The following is a 27,907-nucleotide window of genomic DNA, read 5'->3' as shown; positions in this document are numbered from 1 at the left end:
AATTTTAGAGAGCTCATCCTGTGGTGCGGTGCAAGAGAGCTGGTGGGCTGACCAGCCAGGTCCAGATCCAAGGCTTCAAATTGGCCCACCCAAAAACTGTATCTCATCTGTGATCTGCTGAAGTACATGTAAGGGCCAGTCCTGCAGATCCAAAGCTGCAGGATCTCCATGACACTGGGCAAGAACCGGAGGAGTCTGGGGAGGATCAAGCACTGATAGAGTAGCAGAAGCCAGGGTCCTCGGACCAGACTAATGACTCACTGCAGTGCACATCTGTAAGTAAAGATGCGTGAACAAAAGACTGTACTGTGGGACACAGTTGGTCACACTACAGCCTCCATGTTGAAACGATTTTCTATATGTTTTATTTTGTATATTCTTGTTATTTTTATTTTCTTTGAGGACAGAGACTGCAGGGGCTGAGGGCATATATGAAGGGACAGGGAGATGAGTGGGATTGGAATACATGATTTGAAACTTACAGAGAATCAATAAAAAGTTATTTAAAAAGAAAAAAGAAAGCAGTTTGAACAAGCCACTAAGCAGCACCCCTCCATGCCCTCTGCATTAGCTCCTGCCTCCTTGCTTCCTGCCCTGTTTTAGAGTTTCTGACCTGTGTCTCTTCAGTGATGGACTAAGCCAAGTAAACCTTTTCCTCTGTATCTTGCTTTTGATCCTGGTGTTTCATAACAACAGTAGAAATCCTAAGACACAACGTAAAAGGTATGTGTCTATCTTTTAAGTTAAACCTTACCTAAAGAAGACATTTATTTTATTATTTTTATTTATGTGTATGTGTGGATATATGTATGTGACTGCAGGTGCTCCAGAGACTAGAGGTGTTAGGTTCCCCTGGAGCTGGAGTTATACATGGTTATGAGCGCCATGGGTGCTGGGAGCTGAACTCAGATCCTCTGCAAGAGACTGCACCGTCTCTCCAGCTCAGCAAATCTCTCTATTTTGTTACCTTATTAACATTTCTATTCTAAGTATTTTCTGATTTATTATTGGCTTTATCTTTGATCCAAGTGTCATTTAAATATGTGCTTCTCAATCTCAGAAACAGAAATAACTTAGTTAATTTTTTATTGGGTTACTGACAAAATTATTGCAAAATGAGAAAATATATTCTATAACTCGTTCTTTGGCTCCAGGGTGATCACTCTCTTCCTTCGCGCCGTGCTCTCAGCAGTGTCCCGGGTTTGTTTCCCAGCCTTTCCTGCCCTTGCTGCTGTGTGTGGAGGGTGGGGGCTGCTCTGGAAGTTAGGTGCTCTGTCTGCTTTTCTTTTACTTTCCTCTTTCCTTTTACCCTCATCGGCATTTTGATGGAGAGAGAAGTGGGTTGAAAATCTTTCATTACTGTGTGTCAATTAGTCGAGTTTTCCTCAGTCTGTGAGTTTCTATCCTTTCCTGTTTAACAGCACTTGAGCCAATGTTGTTCATGTTGAGTCTTTTGGTCCTTTAGCGTGCTCCTCTCCCCATACCCTGCCCGTTTTCTCTGCACTGCTTCATAGGGCTGTTTGTTTTGTTTTTAAATGGAAGTGTGTGTCATGCAAGTACAATATGGCACGGAGCTGTTTCTCCAGCCCGATTTTATTGTTTTTATGTGAGAAATGTTGGAAATATTTTGAATTATCTTCTAAATGTTTGATGGGCTTTTTTTTTTTTTTTTTTTAGTTGTTTGTTTAGTTGATGTTTCTGTTTAGTTGAGTGAAAATGGTTTAGTTTTTCTTTTTTCTTCATTTTTGTATAGATCACTACTGACTTTTATGTATTGGCCTTGTTGGTGTGTAGTCCTAGTAACTCCATTTATTTTCAAAGGTGTGCTGTAGGGTTTTGGGGGTGTGTGGTCGTGTCATTGGGGGTGCGTGGTCGTGTCATTGGGATTATTTTGCTCTTCGGTTAGCTTGGTGGGGGTTTAGTTGGATGTTTTTAGTTACTGTTTCCCGTGCCTTGTCTACAGACGTAGCTTGGGACAGTGCTAAGGGCTAGCACCTTTGCCTCTCCTGGGCCTTGAGGGGAATATTCCATCTGTACTGTGGAAGGTTCTCAGGAGTGTGTAGCATGATGTTGGTCACTGAAGTTGCCAGGTATATGTCTAGTTGAGCAAACATTTTTGGTAAGAATGGTTCTTGAGGGGGCTGGAGAGATGGCTTAGCGGTTAAGAGCACTGACTGTGCTTCCAGAGGTCCTGAGTTCAGTCCCCAGCAACCACATGGTGGCTCATGACCATCTGTAATGGGGTCTGATGCCCTATTCTGGTGTGTCTGAATTTACAGTGTACTCATATACATAAAATAAATAAATATATCTTTAAAAAATGGTTCTTGAGTCTTACCCTGATACTTTATCTTCTTAGATGTTATTCTTTTTTCCTTTCAGTGGTGGATTTCTGCATTTATATATTGTAACTGTTGCCCCAATACTTAGTAGCATCACACAACAAGCATTCCAAACCTCATGTTTTCTGTAGATTAGGAATCCAAGGAGCCTGGCTACTGTGACTGGGCTCAGGGTCAGTTTTGATGCTGTAACTCATGAGCAGTGCTGAAGAATGCTTAATTACATGCCTGTGGCTGGAGGCCTCTATTTATTTCCTGGTTCTCTGACATGCAAGCCTGTCCCCAGAGCTTCTAGACTGCCCTCACAACATGGTGGAGGGAGGGAAGGGGGCAGGGTAAGATCCATAGTGTCTTCTGGCCTCTTGAGAGTCATCTGCTGTGGCTTCTGTCGATACAGTTACACGCACCTTAGGACCATCTCACACGGCTATAGACAAGTGACACGTCTTGGAACCCCACCAACTGAGTTTATTACTTAACCCATATCTACCTGTTATAGTCTGCACAATGACATCAGACTAACCAAGACTGAGAAGCGTGTGACTTGACAGCTGAAAGGTTGAGGAGAAGCTGAAAGGTTGAGGAGAAGCTGAAAGGTTGACCAACCTGAAGAGAGGCGTCATGACAGCACACTGCTGGGACTCTGTTGACGGGCCAGCATCAGGACAGCTGTCAGCACTCCAGCAGGTCTGAGGACCGGGCTGTGCAGTTGAGGTGCTCTCACCCCACCCATGGGAACTCACTCGCATTTGTAGAAGTTGTACTAGCATTCAGGGTCATGATACAGTGTACCTTGAAGACTTGAAGGGCTGGAATAAATATGTACAAGCTCTCAAACTGGAAAATAGATTGATTTTAATAGTACTTAACATTTATTTCTGTAGGTCCAAGTAGTTGCTTAAAAGGGCTGTTTCGGGATTGGGGATTTAGCTCAGTGATAGAGCGCTTGCCTAGCAAGTGCAAGGCCCTGGGTTCGGTCCTCAGCTCCGAAAAAAAGAAAAAAGAAAAAGAAAAAAAAAAAGGGGGCTGTTTCACTGCATACTGGTTCCCACTCCCTGCCCCAGTACCATGAAAAGACAACCAGTTCTTTGATGTAGGAATGAGTGGGTGAAGTGCAGTGGGGAGGTGTGGGGAATGCATGGTGGGTGCAGTGGTGGGGTGCGTGGTGGGGTACAGTGGTGGAGTACAGTGGTAGAGTGCATGGTGGGGTACATGGTAGGGTGCAGTGGTGGAGGTCTTGCTGCCTGGTGAGACGCTGACCCTTGACTGTAGGAAAAGCCAATTGGGTTGTTACCCTGTTCTCACACGCTCAGCACAGTTCAGCAGCCCAGTCCAGTCACTGCTCTGTGGATTAGCTGCCTACTTAGCTCATCTCATGGAGACTTTGTTCAGAGCAGGAAGAAAAGAAATAACTTAAGTCCTTCCTGTTAAAATGGATTTTTTTTCCTGTGATTATTGGCCTTTCTTCTCTAGAGCTGCTAGTGTGGTGTCGGATGATTGTACATGGGTTTCCTCAGTGACTCTCTGCTACAGTCTACAGTACCTCCTCAGTCCCTTCAGTCCTCCCACATGTTCCCTTTACATCTTAGCTCTGAAGCTAGGTATGGAACCCTATTTGAGGCAAGTGTTATACACTAGGCTATATCTTCTAGCCCCAGAATCTTATATTTTTTATTTTTAGACAAGTTGCCCAAGCTGGCCTTCAACTTACTGTAACTCAGGCTGGCTTTTAACTTGTGATTCCCCTAACTAAGGTTATGTGCAGTCCTGTGCTAGGTGTATTAGTTACTGTTCTGTTGCTGTGAAGAGACACATCGTTTATTTGGGGCTTTCTTGCAGTTTCAGAGGTTTATTCTGTTATCATTACGGTGGGGAACGGACAGACACAGTGCTGGAGCAGCAGCCAAGAGCTTTGTATCTTACTCCAGAGGCAGCAGGCAGAGAAAAGGACACTTGACCTGATGTGGGCTTTGAAACCTTCAAGCCCACCCTAGCGACACACTTCCTCAGCCAAGGCCATACTCCTAACTCTTTCCAAACAGTTCTACTAACTGTGGACCAGGCATTCAAACATACGAGCTGATGGGGTCCATTTTCAACCAAACTGTCACACAGTCCTTGATTTTCTTTAAGGCAGTTTCTCATGCTGTAGCCAAGGCCATATATATTTGCCTCTGTGCAGCTTCATCCTTCAGTGCTGTGACTGCAAGCACGAGCCAACAGCACCACCCTCACATTTACACCTTTAGGATTGTGGTTATAGCTCAGTAGTAAAGTACTTAAGAACTCCTAAGTCCCATGCTCACATGCACGTTCACAGGCACACACACACACACACACACACACACACACGCACACAGTCTGAGAATCATATTTCTGTATCTGTTCCCTTTTTGTTGACTTCAGTTACACTTGAAACACAGATGTGTTGAACAAAGACTAAACAGTAAATGCACTAGTGCGTCCTGTGCAGCACATAGGAGTCTCCAGCCGAAGCTCACCCCGCCTCCACTGCTTTATTGTAATACACTGTCAGAGGGTCCTGAGCATCTTTGGTTTTCCTTTTGAGACAGGATCTTTCACTGGGTCCCATTGATTAAGTGATGCCAACGTCCAGGCACCCCAGAGGGTCCCCCTTTCTCTACCTCCCCAGCCCTGGAGTTGTAAGCACATTCCACCACACGGACTTTTTAGGTGGGCCTGGGGTTTAGCATGACAAGTGTGGTGGTTCAAATTTGCTTGGCCCAAGAAGTGGCACTATTAGGAGGTGCGGCCCTGTTGGAGTAGGTGTGTCACTGTGAGTATGGGCTTTAAGACCCTCATCCTAGCTGCTTTGGAGGCCAGTCGATGAAGATGTAGGACTCTCAGCTCCTCCTGCACCATGCCTGCCTGGGTGCTGCCCTGCTCCCACCTTGATGATGATGGACTTAACCTCTGAACCTGTAAGCCAGCCCCAGTTAAATGTTGTCCTTATGAGAGTTGCCTTGGTCATGGTGTCTGTTTAGAGCAGTAAAACCCTAACTAAGACAACAAGTTTTTTGTGCTTGTATAGCAAGAATTTTCCTGACTGAATTACCAGTCCCAATCCAGACCCATGCTTTAGCTGTTATTAAGGGGTTCTGAGGCCCCACAGCTGTGGAAGTCAGAGGCAGCTTTGAGGAACTGGTAATTCCTGTCTACCTTTCCCTGCATCCTACCTGCCAGTCCCCTCTACTCACTGAGCTGTCCTGCTAGCCCCACCATCATGTGACACAGTGGTACTTTCAAAGTTAACTCCCTGTCTGTGATGATTCTCCCTGATCCTGCTACTTTAAACAATTTGAGCCTCTGCTTCTTCACTGAGTGGGTTGAAGAAGACATGCTATTTGTTTTCCTTACTGGAGAGTTTGGCCTCTCAGAACTTCCATTTCCTCTGCCCTATGATACTTTTGCCATCCTTCACCTGAACTCTGCTGTAGGAACCTCAGATCTAGGCTGTTTTGTTGTTGTTTGGAGGACGAAGCCTGCCATGTAGCACACACAGATCTGAGACTGTTTATGTAGCCAAGGCTGCCCTACCATGTAGCACACACTGATCTGAGACTGTTTATGTAGCCCAGGCTGCCCTACCATATAGCACACACTGATCTGAGACTGTTTATGTAGTCCAGGCTGGCTTTAAACCTACTACATCCCTACCGCCCCAGCCTTTTAAGTGTTGTGACCACAGAAATGCACTGTTGTGCTTCGGGCTTGTGTTTAAATGGCAGTGCCTTAGCAAGAGAAAGACTGTGATGTGTAAGGGTATTAAGGACACAGTCAATACGTCCATGGCCAGGTCATGTTGCCAGCTGCAATTGTTTCATTTAATTGCATTGTGCTATTTCATTAAGACGTTAATATGAGTAGGAGGGTGTTGATTTAAGACAAGTTTTAGAGCCACTAAAATTAATTGTAGGTTTGTCCTTGAAGCCCCATGTTTTATTTGGGCCCATTAATTCCTCAAGCACAGTGTTTAATGCTGTATAAGTTTTGCCAGCACTGATGAGCTCCCACTGTCCTGGTGTTATTTCCCTCCATCCTATAGCAGTATCGATTAGAGCACTGGTTGTTCTTCCTTACAAACCTCCTGGAGGTGCTTTGCTGAGCCCACATTCCAGTTTAGGTGTTTCACTCCCTTCAGACTTTGCCTCGGTACCATGATAGTCACCACATCTGCCTCACAAGTACTGTTTTAACTTCTGTGGACTCTCCCCTCACAGCCTGCAGAGGCTCTCACCTCACTTTGAAGGATGTATACTCTGGCTTGGGCAATGTTTACTCACCTCTTCTAGCATCTTACAATTCACTGTTCAGTTGGACCCTGGTGTTTGTGTTTGTATAGAAAAACTCAGCCCTGCCTGTGTCTTCCGTGGGGGTAATGTCTGTCTTTAGTCTCTAGCCGCTTTGGGAGCCCACTCTTTATCTCTTGATTGGCCAGTTTATCTTGATACACAAAATATATAATACTCCCTTGGTTCACCACGTTTCTTGAACCTGAAATTTGACTTTTACAAAATTTGGACAGTTATAATAGTGATTGTAGGAGTTGTGTTTTGTTTCTGCCCCATTTCCTTGTCTCCTGTAGGATAGGAAGTTCTGTGTGCAAAGTGCTCCGTGAGCTGTGAGGCTCCGCCTCTGTCATTTCCTCTTCTCTCAGTTTCTTCTCTGAGGCTTATTCAATTCCCACTTACTTGTCTTTTGTCTCCTGTCTCCAAGATCCTGATCGCCGTGCCACATCTAGGACCTTTTAAAATGTTTTTAATACTGTTACTTCTTTTTGTGTGGGGAGTGCCTATGCAGAGATCAGGGGATGATTTAAAGTTCCTATGTGGGTCCTGCAGAGAAAACCAGGTTTTTAGGCTTGCCAGCAAGCACTTTCCCACAGCGCCATTTCACCCCCTCGTCTGTTTGGTTGTTGCTTGATTAGTTTGGGTTTTTTTGGTTTGGGGGTGTTTTGTTTTTGAAGCAGACTAGGAGTTTATTAAATATTATTAAATATATTATTAAAACCTAGATGGAAACACAACATTGAGAGTGAACATGTACAAAGGATAGTACTGCACACCTCAGAGCAGCAACCAGCTAGCTTCTCTCTCTGCAGAAGAGCAACTCTGTGTCTCATAGAGTTGCTCTTTATGTGAATCTGGTAGCTTTTGAAGTCACATCCACTTAGACTGTTCAAAGATGTAAAAGGTTGGGTGGAAATGTTCATTTTCCCTGTTATTGACTGCAAGACTTTAAAGTGGATAGTACAGGTTCCCAGGCCATTAGATAAAAACATAGGTCAAAGGAAGCCTTGTTATACTTAGGTCACAAGCCAAAACATATTTTGACTGTAAACACAGTTCATAATCTTGCTAACTTCCCAGCAGCAAATGTGAGGGGCTCCTTATATGTGATGTGAGGGACTCCTTACATACACTCAAGCCTCAATTTTTCTTTTTGAGACTTAGATCATCTCTCTGAAGATCTATTGTTCTTATTTTTTAGACACAGCCATACTCTGTGGCCAAGGTTGTCTTGCAACTCACTATGTAGCCCAGGCTGGCCTCAAACTTGGAATGATCCTCCTGTCCCAGCTTCCCAGCTACTGGGATTATGGGTGTGAACCACCACACCTACTTTCCAGTCCCTTAATCCTATATTTTCTGAAGCTCTTCCTGTTGAACAGGGATGAAGACCTTGTTTTCCAGGTGTGAAAATCCAACCTAACAGCTCTAGTGGGGACAAAGAGAGTCCTATCTTGAAGCCATATGATATGAGGGGTTATCACTTGATTGAGGTCTAAAAGGATGTCATTACTCAGTATATAACCACACACATGAGCATTGCTAAGCTTGATCATAAGAGTAACACCAGCAACATGCACTTGTGTGCTTCTGGATGTGAAAGCCAGGGGTTAACATCCAACATTTTCTTCAATTTCTTTCCACCTTATCTTTTGAAACAAAGTCTCCCTTGAAACTGGAAGCTCACCAATCTTGTTAGACTGGCTGGCCAGTGAGCCCCAGGGATCTACCTAATTCCTCTCCTCTGTACTGGTGTTATAGACACGGCCTACCACACACAGTTTTCTACAAGGTGCTATGTATTCAAACTCAGTTCCTCATGATCAGACTCACTCCATGATGAGTTTAGTGTGAAAATGAAATGTACATGAGGAAGAGTTCTGGGACTGGAAAAGTTGTGACTCTGTTATTTTGGATGATAGTTCCATGAGACTATGAGGTTTTAAAATTGATTAGCCTGACAATATTATACTACATTTTATTATTGTACATCAACTCCACCTGTTCTCATTTCATTTACTGCTGTGATAAACCACTCTGACTGACAGCAACTTGGGGAAGAAGGAGTTTGTTTCAGCTACTTTGGGTGGCAGCTCGTCACCGAGGGACAGAGTCATGGGTGAGAGGTGAGGGGAGCGCTGCTGACCAGTTCACCCTCTGCCTGGTTCACAGGCTCGTCCTCAGAGCTTTGGTTTTGTTTTCATTTTTAAGATTGTTTATTTTGAGAGAGAGAGAGAGAGAGAGAGAGAGAGAGAGAGAGAGAGAGTGTGTCTGTGTGTCTGTGTGTGTGTATATGCCTGTGTGTTTTTGCATACGTGTATCTTTCTGTATATATTGGGGGCGTGGTAACTATGGAGACCAGAAAAGGGTGTCACAGCCCCTGGAGGTAGAGTTACATTTGTTGGGGGTGTTGGGAACTGAACTAGGGTGCTATGAAGAGCAAGAAATATTCTTAGCAGTTGAGCATTTTTCCAGCCCCTCTGCTGATTTTCTTACACCCCAACTCTAGCTGCCTAAGGATGATGGGATGGCCCCTCCCACGTCACTCAAGACATCCTTTTAGGTTTTTCTATGCTGTGTCAGGTTTATAATCAAGGCTAACCAAGACAGTACCTCAATATGTTACAGTTTTTGTATAACCCCATCTTTATAGGAACAGAAAGATGACATTTATTTCTGTCCCTGTCACTAAATAGCTGATATAATTGATTTACAAGAGGCGAGAAGGGTTCTTTTAGCTTCCAGTTTTGGAGGCTGTGCTGGGTACTCAGTTGACCCCATCGTGTGTTGTTTCTGCCCTGTGCTGAGGGAGCACAGCATCATGAGAGAGTGTAGCAGAGTAGGCTCTGGGACCAAAAGCAGATCAAGAGAAGTCAGGGACCCTCAGTCTTTTTTGACCTGTCAGGGAGAGGTTCATTGCATACCGAGTAAGGTCAAGCTGGGTGCCGAAGCCTTAAATGTGTGAACCTTTGGGAAACACTTGTGAGGTTATTCTTCATCTTCATTGAAATGGTTGAGATAAAGAAAGGTCAGTTGACTCATCTCATGGCACATGTCAGCAAAACTAATCAACCAAGCTGGAAGACTCCCTTGCAGGTCTGCTTCTCACCCAGTGTGCAGTGACCATGTCCTTCAGTCCTGCCCAGCAGCCCACTCCCAGGACTCTGTCCTACAGTCAGACAGCACCCTTGACACTGTTAATCGTTTATCACATGCAGTGAAGCAGCTTGAGTGTGCGTGTCCGCACTCCTCAGATGAGGCCGGTGTGGTGTGGAGTAGCGCCGTCAGGGTTCCAAAAGGAAGGAAGGTTCGCAGAGTCCACTGTGTGTGTTCGTGTCACTTGTAGTGCTTCTGAAGGAACTGACAAAGTTGTTTCCCGGGAGGACAAAGCTGGCTGGAGGAGCAGGAAGAGGATATCAGTGGTTCCCTGTTTGTACCTGTGAGGCACTAAGGCATATCAGTGTGTCCTTACCTGTTCAGAAGCCCAAGGACTGCAATGACGATATGGAGACAACTGAAATGCATCAGTGCACATGTACCTAGGCGCCTGAAAACTGCCTCAGACAAGCTGAGACCACTGCCCTTCCTTTCACCAGTCACAGCCAGCTGTCCCTTCCTCCCACCTCTACCTATCAGGCCTTGCCCATCTTTGTGCAGGATCATGTGTGTTTGTGCTGACCTGAACTTAGGCATATCACGTATCATCACATGGTGGAGTTCAGAAGGTTCCACTGGAACTAGACTTAAAGATGGTTAGGAGCTGCCACATTGGTGTTCAGGAGCTAAACCTGGGTCCCCTTTAGGAGAAACCAGTACTAACTGCTGAGCCATCTCCCCAGCCCCTGTCTATGTTCTCAAAGTGCTTAATATTTCCAGTTGCTGCTCTTGTGTGTCCTGCCCTGTGAGGTCCACCAAACAACAGCACGGACCACCAAGGACCTAGGAGTGAGTGAGTGCACCTTCTGAGCACATCAGCTAGCGTCTCTTCTTTCTTCTGTCAATGTAGCCAACCCTAACTCTGCTTTTAAAATAATGCACATGGTTGAGTTTAGATGGAACACCGTAAGTAATAAGTGAGGTTAATCCACGAAACCTACAAGTATTTTGATTTCTCCAACATCGCTGTTTAGATAAGGCTTAGTTTAGAAAGACGGGCTGGTTTTTGTGAGGCTGTTTGTTGAGCAGTAGTACAGAGAGAGGAGCCAGGGCAGAAAGAGCCCCTCTGCGAAGAGGCACTTGCTCGCCAGCTCTCATCCCCACTGGTCTCCCTGCCCAAGCCTTCTCTGACCTCTTAACAATACTATAGCTTCTCCTCCCTATGGAACCCAGCCCAAGCCGGGCTGCTCCTAGTGCGGTCGGTCCTCATTCTCTGCTCCAGTCTGGATGTGCACGCTCACCATTTATGCCCATGCACACCGACTCATCCTAAATTCTAGGATCAGTTCACCGTGCTCTTCCGGAAAGTCTGGGACTCATGTTCATCTTACATCACAGCAGCAGCTTGAAGAACACAGTTGTTGCCTAGAGTTCTAGAGATCAGAAGTCTATAAAACCAGCTTCACCAACCGAAACTCTTGGTGTTAGCCAAGCCAGTTCCTTCTAGCAGTTCCCAGGGGAACCTGTTGCAGCTTCTAGTGACTGACTGCCTTCTAGTGACTGACTGCCTTCTAGTGACTGACTGCCTTGGCTTGTGGCCTCTTCTGCCATCCTCCAGGCCCACACTCTACTTCATCTTCAGGTCACCTGCTGGAGCCACACAGTGGCACACACTTTCGTTCTTGACTTCGAGGCCAGCCTGGTCTACAGAGCGAATCCCAGGACAGTCAGAGCTGCACAGAGAAACTCTGTCTTGAAAACCTAAACCAAATCAGAACAAAACAAAGGAAACCACTGCCTGGCTCCGGCTGCTCATAGTCCCTTTTGTGAAGAGCCTTGTAAGGTCTTCCTAAGTGTTTGTCCCCCTGACCAGCCCTCCCAGTTGAGTTTCTCAAGTGCTGTGGGAAGTATTCCTCTTGCCAACCAGTGTCTGTACAAGACTGGAAGATCAAGTGTTTGGAGCAATAAGGCACACAGTGCTCCAGCTGGGGTCCCAGCATCCCTGTCCATGACTCTGACCCTGAGCAGAGATAGTGACGATAGAGTCACAGTCCAGAAGTTTACGGTCATGCTCTAAGTTTACACACAAGCAAGGAAATGGGAAGAGGACATGGCAGCAGCTGATACTTAGCTGTGTTGTTATTGTTGACTTTATTGTTTATGATATGAAAGTATTGTTAGTCATTAAAAGTATAAGAAAGGGGAGACCAAACTCTTTATATTTTTTCTGTTTAAATAAATATCTTGCTAGGTTTTCAATATTTTCCCCAAAAAATGTGACAATGTAACCAAGATGGAGAAGATAAAGAATGTGTAGGGAATGAACACAACCCTAGAGACAGTCCGTTATGCATGTACTGGTGTGTGTGGTTGGCAGCTGCAGTGTGCTCTGCTGGCCCTGCCTTACACATGGCTAGGTTCAGACAGCGAGTGCACAGAAAAAAGGTGAGAGAGCTGTCACTGTAGGTGGTGCTCGTCACAGCACGTGGGCACGCCTGAGACCTCTGCTAGAACCCAAGGGCTTCCTACCTTAGACTCCAGACGTTGAGATTATAGACATCGACCACACACACAGGCAACATCTAGGCTTTAAGGATGCTGTCCCAGGTAGATGTTCCCTCTGCTCAGCAGATCCCCTCTGGGGCCCAGTCACTCTTCGTACTGCCCTTCACCTTCCCAAGACCTTCGTCTCTGACCTTAGAGGACCTAAGGGTCGCCTGTGCTCATCTCTTCTTGTCCGTGTTAGTTTGTGTCTAGCAGTGGGCTGTCAGCATGTGTAACCTCGAGATCTAGGGTGTTCATTTGACAGCGTGCTGAATTGTTCCTTCTCAGCATGCCCGGCGGAGGTAACCTCACCTCATGTGCCTGTCACTAGAGAGATCTCAAAGTAGAGAGTCTGCAGTGATGCCGTTGCACATCTTTATTCCAGGTGAGGTAAACGAGCTGCTGAAGTTAAAGGAAGAAAAAATTAAAGCACTTTGTAGCGAGTACTTTCATTGAGAACACATACTACTTGATGTGCGTGGAAGTCATATTTTTAGAATGTCATGAAAAATGGAGAAGCATATGAAAGGTGTGGTAGCTTTAAGAAATAATGTAGTAGGAACTTTGGATCTGCTGCAGAGACTGAAGAGAGACAGTTCAGTAGTAAAAAATATACTTCCCAAACAGGGAAAGGGCAAGCTGGGAAATAGAAATGTATTCTTTGAATGGCAGGGAACCAGGGCCTATTTTTTAAAAATACAAGACACAGAAGTTATACCCTCCATGTCATTTAACTTGAACATTAGAGGAGCGATCATGGCAGGAAATTGGAGTAAACTCACCCAAAGATTAGGGTTTGTTTTAAGGATTTATTTCAGGGGCTAAGATTTGAGTGTAGACTAAATATAAAAGGAAAATCCAGACAACTCTTATCATAAAACTGAATGCAAGTTAATAAAAGACAGGCATGGTCACATGGTATGAAAGGCAGGCTTCATGTGTGTGACTGACAGCCTAGAAGTTGGGACCAGTGTGGGGTACACACTGTGTTGTGTGGTAAAGTGTACCCATTGTATATTAGATGAGTTACGGCAAGTCATGTCCTCAGTAGACCTCACTGTAGCTTTGACAACCATTGTGAAGCAGTAGGCACCATTACTCCCAAATCTGATACTAGTCTAGATGTTACTACTACAGAGAGTGCAAATTTATACTAGTCTAGATGTTACTACTACAGAGAGTGCAAATCTATTATGTCAAGGATAAAGTGATTTGAGACAAGTCGGGCTTTCACTATCTTAAAATCAACAGGGATGCTTGGTGCTATAGAGTAAAGAGACATCTTAAGGGCTCAGGAGGAGGTGAGAGAGTGACAGACTGGGACCTGGAGGTTCAACCCATGAGTGAGCACCAAATTTGATGTCTTGTACAGAGAAGAATTGCAAAGGCTCTCGTGACCATGATGGGGGGGAGCACAGTGAGTGTCTGCAACCATCCCAGGTTTGCTTGAAGCCTGTGGCTAGCACAAGGGTTGAGGCAGCTATGAGCAGAAGGCAAGTCTAACCCTCACCAAGGCAGCCCTGCCCTACTGCACCACTTCCTTCTGCTTCATTGTAACAGAGCTGGAGCAGAGCCTTCTCTGACCTGTACTCTTTCCTAGTGTTCGAATGACACTTTGTTCTTTATGCGGGAAGTTGGGGGTGTGGACTCCACATAGCTTGTGGGCAACCATGGTAAATGTTGACTAAGCTCCAGGACAGCAAAGAGACAGTTGCAAACAGTGCCCTGCTACAGAGGAAGACTGTGGGTGTCCTGGAAGGATGTGCAGTGGGGGCTGTGTAGGGTGCTGGGACTCATTCTTGGTTATTGAAGACCTCACTGCTGGGTCTGTATCCTCTGACTCATGGAAGTCTGTTTTCATTAAAGGAACTGGTTGAAGGCAGGGAGGACGTGCAGGAGTTCTGAGCTTAAGGAAGCAGCTCTCCATCTGCATCTTCCTTCCTCAGCTTTCAGTCTACCAGGAATGCGGCCTGTCCTGTCCATGCAGCAGTCACCATGTGTCTTCCACATGCTGGCTCTCAGTTCCTGTGTCACACTCACAGAGCACCACAGTGTTGTGGGTTAAAGCTGAGTGGCAAGCTTTTAGGACTTGGTGGAGAGTTTGAACTGAATGTTTCCTGAGCAGTAACACCTCTGGAGATAAGTCTTCTCTCCTCACCTTCCCCAGAGCCATGCGGTCTCTGACTACTAGGTCTTTCTGGAGTGAGGAGTCCTGTTGCTGTTTTAGTTGTTGATTTAGTCAGAGTGGCTCACCAGAAGTTTCTAATACTTGAACTTTATGGAGACCCTGGGGCTGCATGGGGCAGACAGCACCTGGCAGTATAGCTAGGATTTGCTTCTCCACTTACTTTCCATCCTTAGCTGGGATTTGGGAGGCTGCCTGCTGGGCCATGAATTTGCATAAGTATTTCTAAGAATTCTGATACTTGAGGCACTCAGTAGTCTTCCAGCAGTCCTGAAGATTGCCTCTAATTAAGCTGGGGCACGCCTGAGAATGTCTGGTCATGAATTGTCGTCTGGACTGCAGTGACTGGGGTACAGCTCAAATACAGCTCAGGTCTGGTGTGCTGATAGACCTATAATCTCACCGTTCAGAGACTGAAGCGATTGTGAGTTCAAGACTAGGCTGGGCTACGTAGGGAAACACATCTTTAAGGAACACACACACACACACACACACACACACACACACACACACACACACACACACACACTGGCTGTTTACCCTAGAAGGCCATTTACTTCTAGGTTCTTTGAACCAGAGTCAGGAAACAAAGAACTCCACAGAGGGTAGCTCTAGGCCTATGTCTCAGGCTTGATAGTGTTAGACTTGTGCTGAGGTTTGGGGGCTCCTCAGAAATGCGCAGGTAGATTTACTCAAGGTCCTGCAAAATGTATCGGGTCCTCCAATAACAAACACTTGAGTGTGACCATGGTTGGAAAGTGTCCTATGGCTGCCTCGGATGAGAAGCCTGCTGTGTTCACGAAGCACAGTGATCTAGTACAGAGATCACCACCACCTTGGTTCAGCTGTCCCAGAAGCCACCTGTCCACTTTTGTTTAGCATCATAATCTAGGAGCTCCCATGTTGCCCTTGCTCTTCCGTGGCTGTTTGTTTGGTATGTGTTCTGACAACTGGGGGGAAATCCAAAATGCCTAAGGTATTGTGACTAGTGTACAGTGGTCTTTAGACGGCCTTCTCATGGGACCAGTGATCCATCATTCAGCAAATAAAAGTGCTTGCCTTGTAAGTGCACACGTGTGCACGTGTTACACACAGAAAAGAGCCTCACAAGAATAAAAGAAAATAAACCCTATTTCAAAGAAAGCTTTCTTATGACACCGACCTGTTTGAATGGCAGCGCCGTGCACTTTAAGAAGGAGGCCAAGGCTCCTCACTACTGACCTGTCTCTCAGTTCCTAGGCTTCCTCCTCGGTCAGGCAGATGAGCCTAATGCTTTATTTTAGCAAAGGCTGCAGCCAGCATCTGGCTACCCCCAGCACTCCAGCTCTCTCCATGGTGAGGATAGAGTGGGGAGCTGGGATCCTGAGTGCTAAGTCTGAAGTGATGATTTGAAGGGGGCTGGACAACGGTGTTAAATAACTGTGTTCTGATCATTTAGGTCTCTCTTTATAGGGCATCTTTTATGACCAAGACTGTCCAGTACCAAAATGAGCTACATAAATTCCTAATCTGGGATACAGCTGGACAAGAACGAGTAAGTCGCTCTTTAATTTATTATGTTCTTCTGAGGCCCAAACCAAATTACAGCTCCAACCAAACTGTCATTGTCCCTGCCATCCGCCGCTCCCATCCGCCACTCCTCACTTCTCTGCACCAAGGCACATTCGCTTCCATTTGCGTGGGCCAGCCTGCTTCTTCTCAGTCAGAGCCGCAAGTCCACTGACGGAGGAAGTGATAATGGGCACTGAGGGCATTTTTATACTTTTCAGTGTCTTAAAGTCAATGCTGACTAACAGGCCTGATAAAGTTCCTTGAACAGAGTGTGTGATTTGAGGCTCTGTCCTCTAGTACAGATGTAAAGAATTAGTGGTAGACAGGGAAAATTAGGCACAGCTCATTTATAGCCGCCTTTTAAAAGCTAAAAGATGGAACTTTGCAGCACATAAACTTGGAGGTTGAAGTGGATGGATTTGTTAATGCAGTGCCTTGCGACAGACACTTAAACGCCTGACAGGGGGCCTGTCCATAGCTCTGTCTGTCCTCGCCCCGCAGAGAGCCGCAGCTGCACAGACAGAAAGCATCTGAGGAGCAGGGAGCAGGGATAGACATGTGATGGGGACAAAGTTATCAGAAAAATGATTTGTCATCACACTCTTAGCTAAGACAGCATGGATCCCGTGTGGCAGAGAAGCTGGCAAGAGTCACCCGGACAAATGGAGGAAGGCTACACTGGTATCTCCCTGTGCATTTGAACAGAGGTCACACCTCAGCCTCGCTGTTGGCCGCCTTCAGTTTGAATTCTGTGCATCACTGATCAGAAGCCGCCACCCTCCTGTTTTGGTAGCTTGTGTGAATCTAGAATGGACGTTAGCACGGCAGCCATCACTCTTCTATCCTGCAGAGGCATGGCTTCCCAGAGTCCTGCTGGGTGTGTACACGCTGCCCTAGAACTATGTCGTTAGCCAGAGACATGGACTTTCCTTAGAAGTGACAGATGTGCCCTTGCACTGGGTCCCAGGTCTCAGTCACCCTTACAGGTTTGACCGTGAAGAAGGACATGCCCAGGGCTCCAGACTTGAGGGTTAGTTCAAGGATGGCCGTATATCCAGGGCTAGGTCTTCAAGGCTGGACTCGGCTCCGCCTCTTCTTACCAGTCAGCTTGTGTGCTTCTCCAGTGTGCATGCAGCTCTGTGTCCTATCGTTTGTCTCTCCATCCTTCAACTCTCCAGCCATGGAGCCTCCTCCTGTCACTGAGAGGAGCTGTGCTATCACCCCTGTTGCCAGAAAGCTGTGCTTCTCACACTCAGATCTGGAGGATGTCTGTTGTGCATTCTTCCCAGCAGCTGTTGGCCATTCGCTTCTTCAGCTCTCCACTCTGCTGCCTTCAGCTGCCTTCACAATCACTCAAGTGTTTTATAGCCTTTTCCTCTGTCCCTGTTTTCCTCGGCCCAGTCCTGACCCATGTCACTATTCACGAGAACCCAAACATTGTGGGGAACGATAACTACTGTCTTCTTGCTGATCCTTACGGTCTAGCTATGTTCGACGTGACCCAAGAAGCCCATGTGTTCTGGTACACTGCTCTCTCTGCCCGACGACCTGCCATCCAGCCTTCGCATACATGGGTCCTTCTCGCTACCACTCACCTCCTCTAGCACTCACTGGCTTACCAGCTGTGCATCAGGCAAATGTCATACCTCAGTGTTTCCTGTACCTCACTGCCTCTGAGCAGGGCTTCAGGCTCCGTCTCTGTCATTGCCCATGTTCATTCTCTTTCCGAATGGTAATGTTTGCTCGGCTGTCCGCCTTTATTGACAGCTTCTCTCACTGAGATGTAGGTACTGGGAACTGGGCCTGCAGTGTCTTGCTTACTGCTGTGGTCCCAGTATCTGAGGACAAGTTAATGCCCAGGAGTTAATTGGGGAGCAGCAGATTATTAACTCTATGTCCTAAACTTTGCTTGCACTCAACCATGAGATTGTCACATATTTTTTTACTTTTCTGTCTTGCATTAGACTGTGGCCTCTGAGAGGCAGGGACTACCTTTCTGGTGCGTAGCGCCTGGTACCTGGCTTCAATGTTAGTATTCTTGTCAGCTGCTTGGTAGTCCACCTTGTGACAAATAAGGACAGACAGCCCGTCTGCCTACTATGGGTCACACGTGACTCCAGTGACAAGTCTCGGATGTGAACATGCTTATTGCTTAGCTCTCTAGTGTTGAGATTGTTGGTGGGGACCCAAAACCATCACAGAATGAAAAGGCTTTTGATGAACTGAGCAGGCGGCCTCCCCATTTGACCCACACATCTGTGGCTACACGCAGTTCTGAACGATGGCTTTTCTGACAAGTTTCCACGGATCACAGAGTGGGTTCACTAAGTTGATGAAAGCGAGTAAGAATTGAATGGTATTGGAGTCCTTGACTGAGGGAGCTTGCTCTATGAAAAGGAAAGAAGTGTGGAGAAGAGAAGACAGCGGGTTGGATATCAGAAAGTCAGGAAGCACCTAGGGAAAGACAGGAGCCCTCAGGTGTGTTTTCAAAGTGTCTGTTTCTAGGAGGCCTGGGAGAGTCCACTGTGAAGTGAAAGCTTCCATGTGGTGCTTGCACATTCCTAGCAGAAGCCGCTCACCAGGCCGTCTCCTCACCACTCTAAAAATCAGCTCCTGGCTGTAAAATTAAGCCTGAGGTTTCTCAAAAGCTGGGTTAAATGAAACTTGTTTTCAGTTATGTTTATTTTCTTAAGACTAAGCATCTGTGAGTGCTTTGTCCACTGTTTGCAATTTGAGTGAGTTTGTCTTGTTCCTCCTAACCCCAGCACACACACAGGCGGCTACCCCGAGTGTGTGTCGTAAATCCACCATAAGTACAGGCAGTATCCCCAGTGCTGCCTGCCCGTATGGCACATCTGTAATGGCTGTGTTCACAACTCTTGTTCCCTCTGCTTCCTCGGGCTCACTGTTCCACAGAGGTCAGAACAGCATGAAGGCCATCAGTTTTCAAAGTACTCTCATGAGCAGTTGTAAGTGCTTAAACTAGGACAAGGTTAGCGTAAGAGCATCGAGAGTTGGAATTGGCAGACTGTGGGCCATGTTGAACCAGTACCCACTCTTGTAAGTAAAGTTTTATTGGAACACAGCCATGCTTGTCTGCTCATTGTCTGTTCTTATACTCCACAGTAGTACTGTGACAGGAGTGAGAGGGCCACAGAGCTGATGCTGCTTGCTGTCCCCTAACCCAAAGCCAGGTTTGGGGACGACTGCTTTGGGATCTCCTTATCTGTGTTGGTCTTCTTCCTTCATCAGAACACCAGGGAGACTTTCAGAGTCAGCAGGGCAGTGTCAGTCCTAATGGCCTGTAATGTTACTGCTCTTGGCTTACAGATGTGGGCGTACTTTACAGAGTAGCTGTTTGAACATCCTGCCCAGCAACCAGTGAGCAAGGCTGAGGCAGCATCAATCGGCAGCCGTGGCTCAGGTCTCACAGGACACCCAGCTAGCTCCCAGGACTGGGGCACAGGGTGACAAAGAGTCAAGCAGGAAATGTCTTCTTTGCTTAATTGGTTTTTGTTTTTCAAAGCAGAGTCCCTCTTTATAGCCCTGGTTGTCCTGGAGTGCAGTCTGTAGACCAGGCTAGTCCCAAACTCAAAAGAGATCTGCCTGCCTCTGCCTGCCAAGTGCTGGGATTAAAGGAGTGTGCCACTACCACCCAACAGGGAAATGTCTTTTTCAGATTATGAATATGGGAGATGTCTGAGAGTGCTAGAGCAACTGGGCAAGAGCAGCAAGCCCTGGAAACAACCACCTAGAAAGTAGGCCCCTCCTCAAGCCTTCTGAATGCACAGAGGGACATTGCAAAACAAGACTGAGTAGAGACTCACTGCTGCCTCTTACAACAGAGCTGGAGTTTAAATCCAGGCCGCACATTAGAGGGCGTTGATAAAAGTCTTGAGCATTCTGATGAAGTATCTCATTCAGAAGAGAGACAGTGTTCTGGACTTCAGATCCAGTCCTAGTATAGCCATCTTAACAGTGTTCAAAATGAGTCTCAGGATGATGAGAGTTACCACTCTTCAAAATGACAATGTGTCAGCTGGCCAGGGTGCGGTCATTTGTTAACGTTGTTGTGTGGGGAATCGAGGACAGAGGATGAGCCCATGATGAGAATCTGAGTTAAAAGCAGGCCTTTAAATGTGTCCAAGGCTCACAGTGTCAGACCAGCTGCAGACAGGAAGCTGTGCAGAAGGAATACAGTGCAGATGTGAAGACTGAGAGCCACAGTGTCCATAGAACAGATCACTTGGAAGAGCAAGGAAAGAGGCCAGGATGTCTGGGCAGTCTCAGCAGCACCGGCACCCAGAAGGGATGAAGAAGCAAGCGATGGGGTGCAGAAGAAAGACAGTTTTCCCATGGTTGGTTCCACTTTGGTGAACCATTAACTCTCATGTCTCAGGGCTTCAGCAAACCTTTAAATACAACAAGGGCCCTAGTTAAACCGCCCCAAACTGAAGATAAAGAGAAAAATCCTCAACCAGCCAGAGATGTATGCTGTACCAGAGAACAACGTGAGTGGGGTTGGCCTCTCAGAAGCAGGGGAGGCAGGCCAGTGGGCAGAGTCTAGCACACAGTAGGTGTGCAAACAAGTCTGTCTGCCACAACCATCTCCCAGATACAAAATCAAAGTTGTCTTTGGGGGTTGGGGATTTAGCTCAGTGGTAGAGCACTTGCCCTAGCAAGCTTAAGGTCCTGGGTTGGGTCCCCAGCTCAAAAAAAAAAAAAAAAAAAAAAAAAAACAAACAAACAAACAAACAAAGTTGTCTTGGGAAGGCCAAAGTGAGAGTTGAGTAGCAGCAGCCCTAGAGATGACCACGGAGTCCTCCCGACAGATGAGGGCACTGCTGCTGACACGGGTGGAGAGCATGGTCTCTCTTCCTCGTCATAGCCTCTGGACAGCTAGTGGTTCTTTCAGCTGTTAGTATGCACTCAAAGCATTTACCAACACAACCAAAGGATGGTGAAATAGATGAGGTTACATTCATGCAAGATTCTAATAGGCAAGGTTAGACCCATCTAAGGTTCTGCTGCTTTAATAGGTAAGGTTAGACCCATGTATGGTTCTGCTGTTTTGTTTTATAGGCAGGGTTAGACCCATGTAAGGTTCGGTTGTTTTATAGGCAAGGTTAGACCCATGTAAGGTTCTGCTGTTTTATAGGAAGCATGCGTTTGGAATAGAAATGGACCAGAGAAAGTTATATTGTAGTTTTGAGAACAACCACCTAGTAAGTGATGCAGGAAGGTATAGCTAAAAAGCTAAGAGAAGGGGCTGAGGCTGGGCACACAAACCTAGAGTCTGATTCCCATCACCACATAAGCCGGACGTGGGGCTCGTGCCAGTAATCCTTCATCCAGAAGATGGAGGCAGGCATAGCAACGGCTTAGGGCATCCTTGACTGCATCATGAATTCAAGGCCAACTGGATACCAAACTTAGTTTAGAAGGGAGGGAGAAAGGAACAGGGGCATTTTTAAAAAATTGATCAAATTTGCAATAAAGCCCTAGACCTGTGTCTAGACATAGCAGATACATTCTTAGATAAAAAGAACCAAGCACTCCACTGAGTGGGCAGAAGTGACAAAAGTGCCGTGTAACAGACCTCAGCATCTTCCCTTGTGGGGGTTGCAATCCAGATGTCACTACTTTATCAGAAGGGTGACAACGATGAACTCAGAGACACTAAAGAGTCACAGGAATGCTGTGTGTGTTCTGTATGTACACCCAGTGCTCTCTGAGGAGAGTGCCTACCAACCAGCCACCACAAAGGGAGCAGGACACAGTACATGGATGGCTCATCACTCTTGGGGACTAGGCTTCAAAGTCAGGGTATAAGATGATGGTGTGACCCTTGGTAGGGGAACACCACACTGGGACATTTGCCCAAGACCCAGATTTGAGTGAGGAAAGAGCTTTACCTTTTCTATCTCATTCATCCAAGGAAGTGGCCCATTGAATTACCCTTGCTTTGAGGATGGTCCTTCTGCCTTCTGTGTCCCTCTCTAGTGTGTGGTGAGTGGAGGCAGAAACTGTGCTCGCATTGTGATATTGTGGAAGAGAGATGAGACCTATGTATGGAGATGTCTGAAAAGCATTGCAAACTCATTCAAGCAGTGAATTTAAATGTGCATTCATGTCTAGGACAATCACCGTCTAGATTACAGTGTGATCTCTTGACACCCAGTAATGCAGCCGCTTCTCGGGAGAGCCATTCACAGCATGCTTTTATCTCCTTAGTTTGGGAAGCCAAAGTTTAAAGGACTATTGAACAAATGAATTTGGGAATTACAACATTGAGTTCAATTAAAAAGCTTTGTAGCTGAAACACTTGTCTATTGCCCCATATTCAGTTCCTCTAAAGCTGTTTCAAGACTGTCTTCTGAGACACCCCTGTACTAGCGTCTGTCTTCGCCTTGGTGACTGTGGGTTCTTCTACTGTAAAGCACTATGGCGTCTTCTGTGGCTTCAGAGAAAGATCGCCTTTTCTGTGGGGATACTGGGCTTCAAAGTCTGGTAATAGGACACCTCTCCAGACGCCTCGGTCTCATGGCTGCTTCTCCCTCTGCAGTTCCGCGCGTTGGCACCCATGTACTACCGAGGGTCAGCAGCAGCCATCATCGTCTATGACATCACAAAAGAAGTAAGACTTATTCCTTTCTCCTAGCTGCCATCATGCACTGCTCAGGCCTCTAGCTACTCTCTTTCCATACTGCAGGAGACGTTCTCAACTTTGAAGAACTGGGTGAGAGAGCTCCGTCAGCACGGCCCCCCTAGCATTGTTGTTGCCATTGCAGGGAACAAGTGTGATCTTACTGATGTCAGGTGAGTTATTAGCCGAGAGATTCCCGTGCCGATTGTGTGTTCCTTTTCTAATGAGCCATAGCCAGGGTAAGAGTCTAGCTTTTATTTTATCTCTGACATTGAAAAATTTCTTGTGTTACATGGTTGGCCCTGAAGTTTCAAGCTAAAATGAAGACTTAAGGCATTTGGAGTTAATTATATTACATGTAGACAGGTGTGTAATTTACTCTAACATTAGTGGTATCACACACAGCATTATCTGAGATCATTGCCTCCCCGGGCTGCTGTGACATTAAATACCTGAATACAAAAAGTCCGTTTTATCGACAATTCCTGTGTATCACATCTGATTCCCAAAGAAAGGGCCTTGGCTTTGTTTTCTCTGGGGGTTGGCGGTGTTTAATATAGAGGTTATAGAAAACCTTATCAGGAAGATCATGTAACTGGAAAGACCGTCTGGGCTCACGCCACAGCTGATCCAAACATCCTTCTGTTTGCATGGGGGCTGGGGGAGGTCTTAAGGGGCAGAAACTCTCTCTGACTAGCAATTATTGCCTTCCAGAGAAGTCATGGAGAGAGATGCCAAGGACTACGCCGATTCCATTCATGCCATCTTTGTAGAAACCAGCGCAAAAAATGCAATAAACATAAATGAACTCTTTATAGAAATTAGTAAGTACCGCTGCGTCTCGCAAGTCTCAAGTCTCCTCGGTTCAGGGCAAACATAAACACAATGCTCTTCGTGGTTAAAATCTCACCTTGTTTGGTGTAGTCTCAGAGACTGTCCATGAAAGGAGATTTGAGCAGATGAAGAAGAGCCGGTGTCTTTCATGTAGTGTTTTTGGGCGTTACGTGATAATCTCCTTTCCAGAAAGAATGCTCTCAGTGTCAAAGCCTTCCATGCTCTCCTCTTTTTTTTTTTTTTTTCCGGAGCTGTGGACCGAACCCAGGGCCTTGCGCTTTCTAGGCAAGCACTCTACCACTGAGCTAAATCCCCAACCCCGCTCTCCTCTTCTAAATAGGTCCCAGTTACTCATCCAGAACCATCAGACATGAACAGTATAAGGTCTGGGAAGTTGGCTCAGCAGCTAGGGCCATATACTGCTCTGCCAGAGGACCTGAGTTTGATTCCCAGTACCCACATGATGCTCACAGCTCCATGTGTAACTCAGGCTCCAGGGGCTCTAAGACTGCTGGCACTGTGCACAGCTGTGCTTTTGTGCTTAGACCCATATGCAGACATACACAGAGTTTACACTACTAAAGATTCTGAGAAGAAGAAAAGAACAGAATACCTCAAGGGAAATGAAATGTTTGTAAGAAAACCTCCAACTAGTCCTCGGCAAGGAAAGGGTTAATCGTCTTCCCCTTCTCTTCCCTCAGAGTGTTAACAGGCTGATGCGGTAGGGTAAGTGAGAGGAGGCCGCCTGGAGCCTTGGGATTCTCTGAAGATCACATCCGTGTTTATTCATTTCATTCAAATTCATCCAAATGTTTATTGGGAACTGTTCCAGACTCAAGGGATCAGCCTAAGGAAAATAGAGACAGCCCGTACTCTTTGAGAGTGCATGTTCTGTTGAGAGTCGGGCGGTGAACTCCAGATAAATAGGGTCATTTCACATAATAATAAAAGGTATGAAGAAAGAGTTGTATAGCTGTGAGAATGTGTGCAGACGGAAAGCCCCTGTGGGGAGTTGGAAGCTGAGGCCTGATGAAGGAAGACAGTTAGGGAAGGTCTCTTTGAGGCAGTGGGATGGGAGCTGAGGCCTGACAGTATAGGCAGGCCTCACAGAGCTGGATGGTTTGCTGGAACTGAGCATGGCCAGCTCCCAGATAGAGAGTAGTCAACCAAGCACAGTGCATTTACCCACTAACTGCCCTTAGGTGCAAATCCAAAGTAGCTGGAAGCTGGAGTCTGGGCCTGGGTGACGGTGAAAACCATGAATTGCAGGAACCACCAGAGCCATGCAGAGCCACCCAAGGGAACAGTACCCATGGCTGGGCCCCTCTGGGGTCTGGAGATCAGGGCTGTTTGATTTTCATCTTGTGTTCCTCTTTTGAGACAGGGTCTCAAAGTCTTAACTTTGTAGCTCAGGCTTGAACTTAGAGCAATCCCCCTGCCTCAGCCTACCAACTACCAGAATTTATGAGTGAACACATCTGTGATAGTTTAGATAGCTCAGAGATGTGAGTTTTTATGTATGTGGCCCATTGTTTCATTTTGGCCATTAATTTAAGCCTTTCTAGAGTCCTTTGCAGACATCAGACAGCCAGTGTGGTCCGCCACTGGCTCCCTCGAGCATCTCATCATCTGAGGGTAAAGACGTGGTGTTGATAAGTAGCACATAGCTAGGGTCGCTCTTGAGAGGCAGCCTGAGTTTTGAAAGCAGACTTCATAGCCTTTTGAATGTCTGCATATAGCATGTCTTCTGTTGAACTGTTCCTGGTTTTGTTTTGGGTTCTTTTTAAAGTTTTAAAAATAAACAGGTAGTAGACTGTGTGAGCAACAGATCCTTATAACCAAAACCCAACAACCTTGCTGAAGAGACCCCTGTCTATTTTCCTGGATTAGACAATCAGCCTTTTCCCGGTGCTGTGCCACTAGATCTGGGAATGTCACCATGGAAAACAAGACTGAGGGCTCAGGGTCCAATTCGAGGATGCCAGTCACATGGAAAACAAGGCCAGCTGCTGCTGGTGTCCTGGTGACTTTTGGGTGTTGAAATAGCTCAGAGGGGAAGGGCAGGAGAGCCTTCGGACAGCAGCCTTGAGCCATGTTATCCAGGTGGGTGGAAAGGGATAGAAGGTTTTTCTCGAAGTTGACGTTAGCCTCACAGAGCTGTAAAGTGAAGCCTACCCTCTCCTGTGATGTCCTAAGAAACAAAATGGCACAGCTTTTCAGAAAGCAGTTGTCAGCACCTGTGAAACACTAAAATGCACTCGGTAGTCGATGGGAATGTGGTGCTTATGCAAATAAACGCCCTGGGGTAGAGCCAGGCCCTGGCTCCCGTTCTGTCCTGTTGTGTAACCCCCCCACACACACACACACATATGCACACACACGCACATGCACACACACACACACGCACGCACACACGCACGCACACACAGTTGCTTGGGATCCACACCCATCCGCAGAGGAATGTGAGGCTAGGACACAGTGAGCATGCTCAACCATCAGCAGCAGCGGTGCACTGTGTGTTGTAAGACCATCCTTGGGGACAGAAGAGCCGGGTACAGTCTCATGTTTGTATTTAAAAAGTTTACTAAGTGCTGTCTGGCATCCTTACTTGGATCCTGGAATAGAAATATAGGATGCTAGTTTAAGGACTGGTGACATCTGAAAGACTCTCGGCTCCTGGTGCTGTGGCGATGCTCTTCACTGTGGCAGGTGTGCTGTGGGTGGGTTCAGCATGAGGTAGCTCACCCTGGGTCAGGTGAAGAGGCACGCCCTGCTTCTGTCATCCTGCTCATCTGCCTGGTCTTACCTGGATGAACTGACCTTGATGAAACTGTTGTGTTGTGTGGCCAGAACAGTGTCTGAGAAGGCACTCCTTCCCTCTTCTCTGCTGCAGGTCGAAGACTTCCATCCACTGATGCCAGCCCGGCATCTGGCGGCAAGGGCTTCAAACTCCGAAGACAGCCGTCGGAGCCAAAGCGTAGCTGCTGCTGACCACCCAGGGCCTGACCTGGACGAAGAAGCGGGTGGACCTGGATGCTGCGGGAGAGCCGTGCCCTGCCACTGCCTCTGCCGCCCGCCGCCTCATGCTCTTTATGCAAAAAGGACTCAGAGAACTGTCTGTGTGGTTCTCTTGGAAGACTGCAGCAGGTGTCTCTGTCTGCAGACTGCTGACGGTGGACTCCGGCTGGCATGCAGAGGGACCATGCGCGTCCCCGGCTGTTTACCTAGCTGGAAGGAGCGTCTGATGCCTGGGTGATAGGACTGCATTGCTGGGGCTTTGGTAATCAGGATTCATGTATCATTGTAAAGGGAAACAAGCACTTTCACGGATCTTAAGGGAAAGGCTTAGAGATGGTCGTCTCCTTGGTCCTCATCTCTAGTGTCAGAGTCGTGTCATTTAGCTGTGGGAAGTGATCACAAGTAGATGGGTGGATGTCCCTGGGACAGTTCCCACCGTCTCTAAAGCACTTTGACGCACAGTAGACTCACGCAGGCCGCCATTGCTGCGGCTGTTGGTTCACCTTTGGTTTGCTTCTGACCCTGTATGTGTCAGAGCCCGCCGTGCACATTAGCTCTGGCCACCTTTCTACAGAAGCTCTCCTGGTCCAGGCCATGGGGTGGACAGGCTGCCTGGAGCCAGCGGAGTTGCATGTACCTAAATGACGAGCAGTGGTTTATAAAGCAGAGGAGAGGACAGGACAAAGCAAATGAGTCTTTTGGTGGGATGGGTTTTGTTTCTGGTTTTTGCCCAGTTTGTTTTGGTGGGAAAAACAACTGTGCTGCCTAGCATATGTAAATTTGTAGTCTATATTTATGATACCATTGCTTAAAATTATAAATTATGTAAATACATTAATAACTTCTGAGTTCCCTTCAGTACTCACTTAGTCCTGTGCCCAGTCTTCTGTGTGCCCACCCGTTTTTCAGCCTGTCCCACAGGAAACTCTGAAGCCCCATTTACCTTGTGTAGAAGAAGCATGGAGCACTTAGCTCGCAGCTTCCTTCCTCCCCCCTCACCGTCTGCATCCCATCTGGAAATGGTAATAAAGACATATGCCTTCCTGACAAGCCTGACTAGTCCTTCCTGCCTGGGGCCAGAGTGAGCCCAGCACCCGTCCGTCCCTCTGTCATGCACCTAGGGCCAGAGTGAGCCTCTCTTAGCTCCTCCAGAGAGCTTGGACCAACTGTTTTAAGAGTGCTTTGCTTATTAACAGCCCGGCTCACCCTCCCTCCTTTATTTTCTCTTGCTTCTGTTAGTACTGCACACTCTTTTCCCTCAGGAGCCTGATGAGGGTTTAATATAATCTAAAATAAAGCAGCCGAGTGAAGCTGCTGGAGATCTGTTCCTGGCCTGATTTGGCTCCCTTCCAGCCCGAGTGTTGTAAGGGAAGGACATTTA

The 27,907-nt window shown here is 46.8% G+C and overlaps 1 protein-coding gene across 1 annotated transcript in view; it reads left to right on the top strand.

The window, feature by feature from the left end:
• Nucleotides 1–27,576, top strand: part of Rab22a (RAB22A, member RAS oncogene family) — a 40,616-nt gene extending 13,040 nt beyond the window's left edge. The window contains exons 3-7 of the mRNA XM_032904706.1: nucleotides 15,930–16,011; nucleotides 22,594–22,665; nucleotides 22,741–22,847; nucleotides 23,389–23,498; nucleotides 26,402–27,576. Of these exons, the coding sequence (XP_032760597.1) occupies nucleotides 15,930–16,011; nucleotides 22,594–22,665; nucleotides 22,741–22,847; nucleotides 23,389–23,498; nucleotides 26,402–26,499 (469 nt within the window). The 3' untranslated portion in view covers nucleotides 26,500–27,576. The remainder of the gene's footprint in view (nucleotides 1–15,929; nucleotides 16,012–22,593; nucleotides 22,666–22,740; nucleotides 22,848–23,388; nucleotides 23,499–26,401) is intronic.
• Nucleotides 27,577–27,907: the final 331 nt, after the last annotated feature.

The sequence above is a fragment of the Rattus rattus genome, chromosome 5, assembly GCF_011064425.1.
Source record: "Rattus rattus isolate New Zealand chromosome 5, Rrattus_CSIRO_v1, whole genome shotgun sequence".
NCBI lineage: Eukaryota > Metazoa > Chordata > Mammalia > Rodentia > Muridae > Rattus > Rattus rattus.
The sequence above is the reverse complement of the archived record's forward strand: the minus strand, read 5'-3'. Positions and strand labels throughout refer to the sequence as shown.